The sequence below is a fragment of the Sciurus vulgaris genome (genome assembly GCF_902686455.1).
Source record: "Sciurus vulgaris genome assembly, chromosome: 3".
Classification (NCBI taxonomy): domain Eukaryota; kingdom Metazoa; phylum Chordata; class Mammalia; order Rodentia; family Sciuridae; genus Sciurus; species Sciurus vulgaris.
In genome coordinates this window covers 124,700,557-124,713,465 of record NC_136463.1, presented here as the reverse complement: position 1 = coordinate 124,713,465, position 12,909 = coordinate 124,700,557, and the positions used below count along the sequence as shown (strand labels likewise).

Sequence of the window (12,909 nt, the reverse complement as noted above, 5' to 3'; positions counted from 1 at the left end):
CTGTGGCTCCTGTACCTTCTAAGGATGTATGTCCCCAAACATTTTGGCATGACCCAGATGACTTTAAATAACTCTGTTGCCATCTCTACTACACTTTGAGTCTTCTGGTGATGCTTATTGGATAAAAACCAGTTCTGTAAATTAATAACATAAAGCTCCTTTAACAATATTGAAACCTGTTTAATTGTTCTCCTCTAAGGAGCCAAGGGAAATATATTTCTATTTTTAACTGACGTTTGGGATTTTCCACTGTCTATCAGTTTAGAGTCAGTGGGAGGCCAACAGAGAAAATTAACAGCTGGATGGAAAAAAGAAAGGTATTATTATGACTAAAATCAGCCGTGCTGGGGAGGGGAGGGCTAGCCAAACTCACTGGGTTACAGAAGCAATCTATTCAAAGTGGCTGTCCCAAGGTGACTGAAGTGTTTTATAATCTAATTTCTTAAGATGTAACACTCTTTCCTACCTTCTAATCATTTACCCCCTTTGTTGGAAAAGCAAAAGAACCTATATGTTTTGCAAAATTGATGGCATGAAGGTCAAATACTATGACAAAATGTATCTCTGAATAATATTTGAGCCTAGGGTTATAAATATTGTCTGTCACTTCTAGCAGACAACCTGTATCTGTGTGATAAGAATAGCGTGATACTTAGAACTCTAGTTAAAAATGTGCAACTGTGTGCCATGGAGAAGGAAGAGATAGCGAGAAAGTCAAAAGGGTTTTAATTAATTTGTCTCCATGTACAAAGAGCCACTTGCTTAAATATAATTCTGTGGCTTGGATGTAATGTATGCATTCCTGTACTATAGTCACAATTCACTTTAATGGTGAAGGACCTCAACTTAAAAAAGGGCAATATTGCCTTGGTGTTTGTTATTCAGCTATAGTGAATTGATGACAGTGATAAGAATTCATAAGTACATGATTGTGACCACAGTGTTTCTCTTCTTTATGTCCACTGGGTGTCTTGCTACAAAGCAGATTCTGATTCAGTCATTCTTGGATGGACCCAAGAGTCTGCATTTTGAACAAGCTCTCAGGTGATGACAGTTTTAGTCCTCGGACCACACTTTGAATAGCAAGACCTTATCAGATGACCACTGTGGCATGTGGAAGGTATCCTGCCCCAGCTTGAACATCCATGTCTTCATTCATGGTCATTGAAGAATATTAACACTTGAGTTTCTCTCTTGACAATCACTTACCTTCTCAGAGAACCCAATAATCCTGAAACAATGCTGAATTGCTTCAAACTGTCTTCTGTAAGACTCCTTGGAAATTATGTCATGCATGACTCTTCCAGTTTCATCAGCTATGTACCTAAATGAAATGAAATGTGACCAAACACAATGAGCACTGACTTGAAAATTGGTACCTCACGTGCCAGGACAAGTACCACTTTGGCTCCTTTGCAAGGGCATTTCCTTTACGGTCTAACACTGTGGGGAAAGATGGAGCACATGGCTGAGTAAAAGCTGAGTTTTTGAACATTCTGGAAAATGCAAATGGTCAGCTGTGGTTCCTGCCACCTCCTCTAGGTGTTTAAGTTAAATAGACTCTGAGTTTCCAGTTAGAAAAACAGCTCCATGTACTTCTGAATTTGTCAATTGCAAATTTGCACATGCATGCAAAATTAACAAGGAAAATCCCTGATACTTACCTAGGAGGTTTTTCCTCAGGAAGTCTGAACTCAGAAAGTTTCTTTTGGTGATAAAGACCGGCATAAATGTAGTAAAATATGTGAAAATTTTTCTCTCCCCTGAAACAAAGAGGAAGAGACTTTATTAATACTATATGCTGGGATTCCCTATTGTATGTCATTTATATCATTTCCTTTCTATGCAAAATAATCCACAGTGATTTTTCATTCACTCCAATTACTTCACTCCATTTACTTCACTCCAATTAAATATGCTTCACTCCAATTACTGAATAGAAATAGTATTAGGATTTATACAGTAATTGTCACAATGTTACATTATTTAAAAACACTTTACTATAAGCAGAGGGAGGTTTTAAGAATGGAACAGGTAGGTGCTCAGGTAACATATATTTAGAGCTCTTTCACTTCCAGCCCCACCCCTATTCATCTGTCACATGCCTTCTTTTAGTAACCCCTGTTACTTCAGAGATGGTGAGATTCAACTTAGATCAGTCAAATCTCCTACTTTCCTGGAACCTCGGGCAGGAAGTCCCTTGCAGATCCTACAGAGAAGGATTAGTCCCAGAACTGAGGTCTGCAGGCTCCCAAATTGGTGTGCTCTCAGGTACCATTCAAAATGTCATTCCTCAGTCTCTCTGGTCTTTGGCTGTCTGTCCCTTTTAAGCCTCTTTGGCCAGGGCCTTCTCAGATAAGTGCACAGCCTGTGTGCTGGTGTCAGTTTATGACAAGAGAAACATTCCTATCACTGCCCTGTATCCTAGATGGCTCTATCTGACATTTCTCACTCATTTATTCACTCAACAAATTTATTTGAAAATTAATCTTCCTCTTTTAAAATAAATTGTATTGTGTATATTTAAGGTATACAATATGATGTTATGGGATAGGGACTCACAATAAAAAGGTCACTATCAACTAATAAATGTGTTGACTGCGGATCATGGCAGGCACCATGCTGTGGGGTGCCAGGGACACAGGACTAAGAGGATTCAAGCCCTCTTAAGAGCATTCCTTCTGGAGGTGGGTTAGATGAAACAAACAGGAACGTGAGATGAGGGCTTTGAAGGAAATGAGTAGGGGGCTGAGTTGAATGTTGGAAAGGGATTGCCTGCGCCAAGGCAGTTAGGGCCTGTCAGGAAATGATGCTCATGTGAAGCCCTAAAGCAAGAGGAGCTGGAAGGAGGCTCCAAAGAGAAGGGGAAAGAAGGCTTCCAAACAGGGAACACACATACACAAAGGCTCTGAGCCACCGTGTAGGTCAAAAACGGTGCCAGTGAGAAGGAGTGAACGGGCAGGCAATGCCAGGCCACAGGGACTTGGTAGGCACTAGAAGTGTGTGACATGGAGAGATCTGTAGTGAAAGTACTGTCCAGTCGCAGGATGGGAATAGAAGACACAGTGGATACAGAGAGACATATTAGGAGGCCCAGGTGAGAAAGCAATGTGGCCTAGACAGGGGAATGGCAGAGGTGATGGAGAAGAATGGGCTCAAACCCATGCTATGGAGAAACAACCAAAAGAACAGCCTAATAGACGGAACGAGGGTGGGAACTGGAGTCTGCCTCCTGGTTTCCACCTTGAGCATCGAGGGATGGCAGCTCTACTCGCTGAGTCTGGAGGAGGTACCCCTGGTATGGATACCACCTGTTCCTTAACCTTCCATTAAATGTGCATGCAGGCTTTGGCTGACCCATCTTGATTGTACTTTCCTACAGTTTTTTAGCAAACACCTCTGGTTCTCAATTCTTTCTTTCAAGTTTTCCCTCAAAATGCATCCCTAGCATAAATTCAGTTTGATCTCCATCCCTTTATCTATTAGGATTGGCTAGGGCTTGCCACCATTGTAAACACAGTGGCTAACCTCTGCCAAGCCTTACTTCCTGCGCAGACTCCACATCCAGGGTGCTGGTAGTGGATCAGCAGTCAAACTGTGCTCATTGTGGTCATGAGTGGGCCCAGCCCTGGGGCAGCCACCATCTTACTCTTTGCCAGTCTCTGGAGGGTTATCATTAAATGCCCATTTGCCAGAACTGATTGTAAGACCACACCCAACAACAAGGGGACCAAGAAGGGGAATCCTACCGAGTGCCCACAAAGAATAAGAACCACAATGGATGAACAGGACTTGCAAGGGCCCTATCTTCTCTTCATCTCATTTAATTCTCCTAAGAGCCTTGTGGAGTTGATATTATTAAGCCCACGTGGCACGTGAGGACAGTGAGGAGTGGGGACGTCTATGCCGAGAGCCAGATTCCTCAGAAAGTGGTGAGGATATGTGAGGAGCCCTCCACCCACTATCTTTGTAAAAGAGCACTTTACGTTTGGACACAGAACAGGATGGCCTCCAATCTGTTAGAGGTGGCTCCCTAAACATTAAAATCATTCTCATTAGGGGACAAAGACAGAAGCAGGGTACCTCATAAAAATTAACCAATAAGCTTCAGGGAAGCCTAAATGCTTCTCACTTTGTTTTGTGTTCATTTGTTTAATGTTCATGCCAGTCTCCAGAGTGTGAGGAAACTAAGCACGTGGTAGAGGAAGACGCCTGCGGTTGCTTTGGTTTTCTGTGGTGCTGGGGATTGAACTCAGGCCAGACAAGTGCTCCAGCACTGCACTCCACCCCAGTGCTTGGGTTCTTAGGCTAAACCCAGGCCTGTGGGATTGAAGCCAGAATTAAAGACAGGAAGTTAGTGTAGATAGATAATCCAGTCGAATGGAGAAAATAGTGGCTGATTCCAGAAAGTTGGACACTGACCCCGGAAAATTGGAATGTTCATGCCTCCAGAGCCCTTTGATAACCACCCCTCCCAGAAAGGTTGTTAATGAAGCAACTCCTGAGCAGACAGAGAGCTACTCATCAACGCCCCCTTGGCTGCTGCTCACTTCCTGCCTATACTCCACCTTGGCCCTTCTGGTCCATCTGTTCACCCCAAGACCATTCCACTGACGTCTCCCAGTCACTATGCAGGATGGGGAGAAATGAACAAGATAAGGGAGAAAAATTCAAGAGAACAAAGGAAACTTTAGATGTATAAAAGAGACAGGACTTCCTCATCCACAGATTCCACCTTTAGGTTCCTGCTTTCCACCCAGGAGAAGTATGTTTTACTAATCTTTAAAAAAGTTTCTTACTTTCTATCCTACACTTGCCTCAGCTTGCTTCTCTGGTGTTATACTTCAACATTTGAGGAAGCAGGACTTATCAAGGTGACCAATATCCAGCGGTATAATCGGGATTCTCCTTGCCTAGCAGCCCTGGGATGGTCCACTTCTCTACACCTCGTCCAGGCTGACATTCTCTCTCAGGGAGATTTAACAACAGCCCCCTTCCTGGTCAGCACAAGCCTTCTCTTCTCTCCATTGGTTCATCAAAACTACTGTTAGCATTTCAAAATGCAAATTGGGTTTGGTGACTCCCCTTCTTGAAAATGCTCCACAGCCTCCTAGTGGTTTTTCAAAAAAGGTTTAAAATCCTCAGCCTGGCAAAGCCCAGCAAGAACTGCTCTGTCTCATCTTTGCCATTATCTTTGCTCCCACCCCCACCTCGTTGGCTAACTCCTAGTGATCCTCAGATCTCAGATTCAATGTCTGGTATGGGGAGCTCCTCTTTCCTCCAGAACTAGCTTATGTGTTCTTCCCGTCTCCTGTTTCACCTTCCCAGAATCTTACTTTGCTTCCTGGAACTTATCACATTTGCTTTACATTTGCTTTTACTTGTTTGATAACCAAGATCTTCCCATCTCTCCCCCACCCTCTACACACTTCAAGCTCTATAAATATAATGATCTTGTCTGTCTTGTTTACTCTTAAGGAAAGAACACAGCACTGGTATACAGCAGGCATTCAATGGTGCATGTTTGTCTATAAGAAGCTATGCTCTTGAGGAACTCTGGTGTCCTGCAGTGATAATAATAATAGGAAGAGTGGCTAACCCTCTGATAGCATGTACCATATCAGGCATTCATTTAAGTAACTTATATTAATGAACTCATTAATCCTCACAGCAAACCATAAGGTTGGCAGTAGTAGCATCTCCATGTACAGAAGAGGCACAGAAAGAGTTGTGATATGCCGTAGGCCACACAGTATCAGGGCTGGCATTTGAATTCAGAGCAAAGCCCATGCTATTGATTACGATTACCTATTAATACTGCTTTTCTTAAGACAGAATAATTGTGGATTTTTCTTTTCTCATCTAGGGAAAAAAATTAACATGTGGAAAATCCTCTGCTTTTTTTTTGTTAAGTAGACAAATTCAATTTTAAGGGATCTAATGTTTTTTTAAAATTAGTTTTGTTGTGTCAGGGATTAAACACAGGGCCTCACACATGTGAGGCAAGCTCTCTACCACGGAGCTCTCTACCTCCAGCCCAGGTCTAGTGAATTTTAAAAGTGTCTGCAATACTGTTAAATTCTACCTGATACAGCCAGCGGAGGAAAAACAGGTACATCTATTCCAAAACCACTCCAACCCCAACCCTTTGTATTATGCCCCTTTACACTGATCCTTTGCTTTAAAAAAAATCCCTTGCTCCTGTGGAGGCTGGGGAGATGCTAAAGAACAAGGACAGAGATGGAACCATTAAAATCCCCAAAGCTATCGGGCACTATGGCACACACCTGTAATTCCATAATCTCAACAACTCAAGTGGCTGAGGCAGGAGGATCACAGATTTGAGACCAGCCTCAGCAATTTTTAACCCCTCAGCAACTTAGTGAGACCCTGTCTCAAAAGAAAGAAAGAAAGAGAGAAAGGATGGAAGGAAGGAAGGAAGGAAGGAAGGAAGGAAGGAAGGAAGGAAGGAAGGAAGGAAGGAAGGAAGGAAGGAAGGAAGGAAGGAAGGGAGGGAGGGAGGGAGGGAGGGAAGAAAAGAAAAAGGGGCTGGGGATGTAGTTTGGTGGGGCAGTACCCCGGGTTCAATCCCAGGACACAAGTGCATGCACACACACACGCACACACACACACATACACACAATCCCAAAGCCTCCAAATTTATATTGCGTAATAAAAGCAGTGATTAGGTGGTACACTCACGTTGCCTGTTTTATAACTCTGGATTTTTCGAGGAGATATTCAGAGATCCTTGCCCCCATCACAGCTCCGGTTGGTGTAAACATCATTTCCAGATATTTTCCAAAACGGCTTGAGTTGTCATTGATGGCAGTGCATGCATTCCCAAAGGCTTCCACCAGGGAGTTGACTTGTAGAATTTTCTCTCGCAAGGTCTGATTATTGGCCTGGGCCAGAGGACAGTCAAGAGAAGCCTTCAGAAACGTTACTCCAGCCAAGTTGCCAGGGACCCTCCCTTGCTGCCAAAGTTCACTTCGTCTATTTCCAAAGAGGACCATTTGGGGAAATTCGTGTCAACTGCCAGCACTTTCTCTAATGAACAACTCACCAGGTGGGTATGAATCAAATTAGTCTAGATTAGGACAGCAGCTTTAAATATTGCTGTACTTCATTTTAAATCTTTGATAGGTGAAATGCAAAACAGTTTAAACAGAACTTTAAATAGAGAGATGCCAAAATTTTTCTCAGTCATTCATTACAATCTTCACTTAACCTTTTCTACTTAAAAAATTCCTGAAATTCTTTAGTCATATAACACACTAATTCCAAGTATCAGCAACCACTAGACTAATTTTGCAGTTGTTTCTTCAATGTCCATTTTGTCAAGCTTACATTATTCATTTCCCTTAACTTTTGCTCAAAGATTTCCATTTTCCATCCCTCCAATTCCCGTAGAGACTCTCCCTGATCCTGTTCATAGTGTTTAATCACTTTTACTACTTAATGGCTCAATGTTTCTATTACACTGAAAATATGAAAAATTAATTGCGGATAATCTGGTGAGTTCGCACTGGCATTATTTTCCTCCCTATGTGAAACAAGGATGGCATGCTGACATCTGAAGAGGACGCTCTCCCAGGAGGCAAACAACAAAGATGGAATGTTTTCGTGTAATCCCTGATAGAAAGCAGTGCAACCCTCATTTATGAAATGTGCAGCTGCTCTGCAGGAACTCCTAGCCATGATACACAAAGCAGGTTGGTCAATACCTTTCCCAAGAAAGTCAGGTGCTGAACAATCAGGTGGGCGCTTTCTGTCTTCCCCGAGCCACTTTCTCCACTGATGACAATGCACTGACATGGAAAATGGAGGATAGAGAGAAGAATTCAGGGCCCAGTCTTTCAGCCACAGTCTTTATATAACATCCTCTACTCTATACTCTACACTGAACAATAGATCTATCCTAGGAATCTTTCCATTTCAGTACATGGAGAGCTTCTTCAACCTTTGGCTCGGCTACTTGTCATTTCAAGGTACAGAAGTACCTTAATCTATTTCTTAATGTATTTTTACGTTTTTTTCTTCTGTCATTACAATGTTTCAATGAATAATGCTATACACAGATCATTATATTTATATGCAGGTTCGTCTACAGAATAAATGCTGAGAAGTGGGGGTATTCATTATAAATTTGACAGATACTACCAAATCCCTTTCTTAAAGACTCTACCAATGTACACAATGCCTGCCCTCCTACTGCCTCACCCACACAGTAGATTGGATCTTTGCCATCCTGATAGGTAAAACATGGGATCTCAGTGCAGTTTTCATGTGCGTTTCTTTTATCAGAGTGATTTTGCGCATCTCTCCCTATGCTTTAGGTCACTTTTATTTTTTTCTTGAGTGACCTATGCATATCCTTTGCCTCTTTTTTTATTGTATTGTTGACCTTTTTATAATTCATTTTTAGGAACTCTTCATGCATAAAGGAAATAAGTGAATGTGGTATAATAGAAACTGCAAGTTTGGTTTTTGTCCCTGGTTTCTGGCATGAAGCTCCTAAAACCTTTGGAATTTCCTGAGGGGCAGAAGTGATAGGAGCACCTTTTGTTATTCACAAGGAACCCCTTTCAACTATCCCGGGTTTACTAATGAGGTGGTTCAAGGTGAGGGACCTAGGCTGCTTCAGGATGGGGACAGGTCACCAGAAAGACCAAGGAGGTGATTAGAGGGTGGGAACTGTCAGCCCTACCTCCCAAACTCCGGGAAGGGGAAGGAGGTTAAAGATTGAGTTATGAAAATCTTGAACAATGAGTTTCAATGAGCTTCCAAGATCATGAACACATGGAGGTGTGGGGAGGGCACAGGAGCTCTGGGAACCACAGACCCCCTGCCCCTGTAGCTTGCCCTCTGCATCTCGCTCATGTGGCTGGTCCTAAGTTGTACACTTTATAATAAACCAGTAAACTTAAGTATTTCCCTGAGTCCTGTGAGTTGTTCTAGTGAATTAGCAAACCCAAAGGGGTCCTGGGAACCCCTGAATTTGCATTTGGTTTGGCAAATGCTACTCCATTTGTGATTGACATCTGAATCAGGGCAGTTTTGTTGGATTGAACCCTTAACCTGTGGGATTTGTGCTAAATCCAGATAGTTAATGTCAAAACTGAACTGAATTGAATTGTAGGATACCCAGTTGATGTCAGAGAGCTGAAGAATTGGTTAGTTTTGGAAAACACACATTCAGTGTCAGAAAAAATAAATAAATAAACAGCACAGTAGAATAACTTCTTAACTTGAAAACTACATTAACTCATTCCATTTACTTCCTCTCTATGAAACCTATGGACATTTCAAAAGTCTCTGAGAGCGGTAAGAATCTGGAGAACCAAGTTTCTAACCTACAGTGAATCCATGTATTCCATTTTATAGGTCGTTATAAATTTATCTATTTCTTACCACACCTAAAAATTTGGATTTTGCAGGTCTCAAAAAATACACACAAGGTGATTTTTCTCATAAAATATGCACTCCAGATTAGATCACCTCTATTGCAAAAAGAATAAAGAAACAAAGGAAAATGCACCTTTTGAAAGTAAAGGAGTGGTCAAAGGTAGTATGTATCACTGTATGAATTGGAAGTCTAGAGAATGAACGGGTGAGTAAAATCTGTGCTGAACTGGCATTGAGTTTAAGGCTCATTCAGTCTTAACCCAGCCCATCACGATTTCTCAGCAGCTAAACAGTGAGATGCAAGATAACCCAACTGATAACCCAAGTGCAAAATTTCATGTGAAATGGGCCAAGTCATGAAAATTCTGAGACCTGACTAGGAAGGAATTTCACTTAGACCCGTCTATATATTGTTTTTATCATTATCATTCCCATGTATCGGGGTATGTTTGCTCTATGTTCTCACTATACGTATTTCACTGCATAATCACCAACCACCACATAACTGTCACACCTATTTTTTCAGTCTGAAAACTGCTTTATAACCTTTCATTCCATAATCATCACATGGTGCAATTCTATTCCTCATGCTACTTAAAAGGTAAAGAGAGCAGCAATGTGTGCACCAGTGGGATATGGATACGTGTTTGTGTTCTCACACTCTGTGAGTTGAAGCCTGGGATTCCTAGGGCAGTGCACACACATTGTCGGCATATTTCTGAAAACCAACTTGGAATTTGTGTGGTTGGGTTAGAGCGCTGCAGTACTGATGGTAAACACATCTTATGTGAATGGTACCGAAGATGAAGCGTCAGATTAACCAATGATAGTGATGCCAAATCTTTAGACACAGATGACTAAATTTTCTATGTCCATACTCTGCAATACTGTAGTAAATTTTCTCAAGTATAATATTTCAACTTTAATGCACAAATCAGTAACAATTAATATGTTAACTTTTTTACAGACAAAAAATATTCACTAAACTGCACCTATTTGGACTATTCCATTTTAATGTATGTTCATGAGTATTCTGTGCATCCTAATCTCAAACTAAAGACAGTATGGTAATAAATAGAGTAATACTGGCAAAAATTTTTTTAAGTGTCACATAACAATTGTACCCTACCTTTTTTGCAAAAACAAAAAAATTTAGCATGAATCTTCAATGATTATATGGTGAAATATGGTATTCGTTATTGGTATTAGAAATATCTTTATTACTTTTTGTGAGAGAAGGTGAGTGCTCTTGATGTGAATGTTTCACATTTCTTGAAGAGGACTTTCTCCTGCTACTGGGGCTTTATCAGTGTTGCAGCTGCTCTGAGCTGCAACTTCATTTCCCATTTCCTTGGGCCAGCCTCAGCAGCCGAATGGAAAGGTTCCAGGAAGACTCAGGAGCTCAAGGGGAAGAGGAAGCTTATCTTACCAGGTGACTTGGTGGGAAAGGAAGAAAAGTCCCTACCTGGTCTTTGCTGAAAGTAACCAAGCACTGGTAAGCAGCATCTGCCGATGCAAATATGTGTGGGGGATTCGAGACACGCTTCACCCCATGATAGAGCCTGGAAAACTGAAGAAAAGAGGAACTAATTTAAAGGAAACTTCTAAGGCTTCATGGATTACCTAATGTTTTTATCATCTATTGCCAAGGAAACCAAGTTTTATCACTTATGTGGGAACTTGCTGCCTCAGGAAGGTTCTGGATTCTGTAGGCCTGAGTTCAAATTCCAGCTCTTAGGAGCCTATGCCAGGGCATTAACTTCTCTATGCTAAGTCTCCTCATTTGCTAGATAGGCTTACTAATAGCACCTGATGCACAGGGTTGTGGGAAATGATTGCAACTCCGTGCCTGGCGTGTAGCAAGTGTTATCATCTGCAGTTTGGGTATACACCTCCAGGGTGGCTTGATTTTATTACCACATCATCTTTCTTTTCATTTGCTTGTATGGTTTTATTTGATTTGATTTGATTGATTGATTGATTGAAGTCTTGAGGATTGAACCCAGGGCCTTGTGCATGCTAGGAAAACACTCTACCACTGAGCACCCCAGGCCAGCTTTAGTAATTTTGAATTTCTTTAAGGAGACTTATGCTCTTTTATGGCTTGGAAGTGAGGTATCCCCCAAAACCTCATGTCTGAGAAAATGCAAGAAGTTTTAAAGGAGAAATGATTGGGTTGTGAGAGTCTTAACCCAGTCAATGAATTTATCCCTTGATGGGGTTAACTGAGTGGTAACTGAAAGCCAGTAGGGTGTGACTAGAAGAGATAGGTCCCTGGGAATGTGCCTTTGGGGTATATATTTTGTATCTGACAAGTGGAGTCTCTCTCTCTCTCTCTGCTTTCTGATTATGATGAGCTGCTTCCCTCTACCACACTCTTCCACCATGACGCTCAGCCTCACCTTGAGCCTTGAGGAATGGAGCCAGCTGTCTATGGACCGAGAAGTCTAAAACCATGAGCGTTTAAATAAACTTTTCCTCCCCTACAATTGTCCTGGTGGGGTATTTTAGTCACAGCAACAAAAAAGAAGCTGACTAATACATGCTCTCAAAGTATCCCTTACCTGTGGAGAGTAGATGCTTAGATTCTGGAAGGGGTTTAAGGCAATCAGAATATCTCCGACATATGTGTAAATCAGTGAGTCTGCATAACGCTTCTGCAAGTGATGAATAATTGTTTCCTGAGAAAAGGACAAGTGGTATTGAGAGCAGTAGACATTACATTCAACCAAAGTAGAGATTCTAAAAATAACAACAATTGTTCTTAGAAGAATATTTTTCTCTAAAAGATTAAACTAGTTCATTTAAATCATAGTGACTCTACTGATCTCAAATCACTAAAATGACACAGATATTTGCCTTGAAAGAAGAAAAATAGGGATATATCGAAAAAATTAGGACTTGTTAAAGGACATTGAAATAGTCAACAAAAATTTTATTTGTTATTGGGGGAAAAAACTTGTCTATTTAGAATTTGATTGGATAGGCTATTCCTATTGTAAAGTACAGACAAAATAGTAATTTCATTTCTCAAGGCTTTGCACTTAAAATCTAGGTGGTAGGAGTACGGAATTGAACTCTTTGACATTATGCATTAGTGATTCAGTTGCTGAAATTAAAGCTCCCCAGAGTTAGACTCAGCAGAAGCAGGTCCAGTACAATTAGTGGCTCTATTAAATGTGCATATTTTAAATGAGGATTATCACAGTATTCAGATTTAGAATGTGAGCTATATTAACTTCACTACTTCCTAAATGAAGAGCCTCTTAATGAAAAACAAACAACTATCTTGAGGGTTAACTGCAATTTTTTATTAGGCAGAAAATAATTTCACGGAAAGAATTCATCATTTAGACCTATCATATAATGGGCTTTATTGGAAAAATCTAAGTTCTTCCTCTTCATCATTCTAGGGACTTTAAATGAACACAACACAGGATCATAGTCACAGCAGCTGAACGCTCCATGAGTTTCAGCCTATGGCTATACAATTAAATTGTC

General features: G+C 41.1%; 1 protein-coding gene across 5 annotated transcripts in view; it reads right to left on the bottom strand.

The window, feature by feature from the left end:
• The window catches only part of MYO3B (myosin IIIB), a 548,027-nt gene that overhangs the window by 255,243 nt on the left and 279,875 nt on the right, over nucleotides 1-12,909 (bottom strand). For all 5 annotated transcript variants that reach the window (XM_079135472.1, XM_079135470.1, XM_079135469.1 and 2 more), the window contains exons 11-16: nucleotides 11,973-12,089; nucleotides 10,874-10,978; nucleotides 7,728-7,811; nucleotides 6,703-6,905; nucleotides 1,665-1,763; nucleotides 1,210-1,324 (exon numbers count right to left, since the gene is read on the bottom strand). In XM_079135472.1, the coding sequence (XP_078991598.1) occupies nucleotides 1,210-1,324; nucleotides 1,665-1,763; nucleotides 6,703-6,905; nucleotides 7,728-7,811; nucleotides 10,874-10,978; nucleotides 11,973-12,089 (723 nt within the window). The remainder of the gene's footprint in view (nucleotides 1-1,209; nucleotides 1,325-1,664; nucleotides 1,764-6,702; nucleotides 6,906-7,727; nucleotides 7,812-10,873; nucleotides 10,979-11,972; nucleotides 12,090-12,909) is intronic.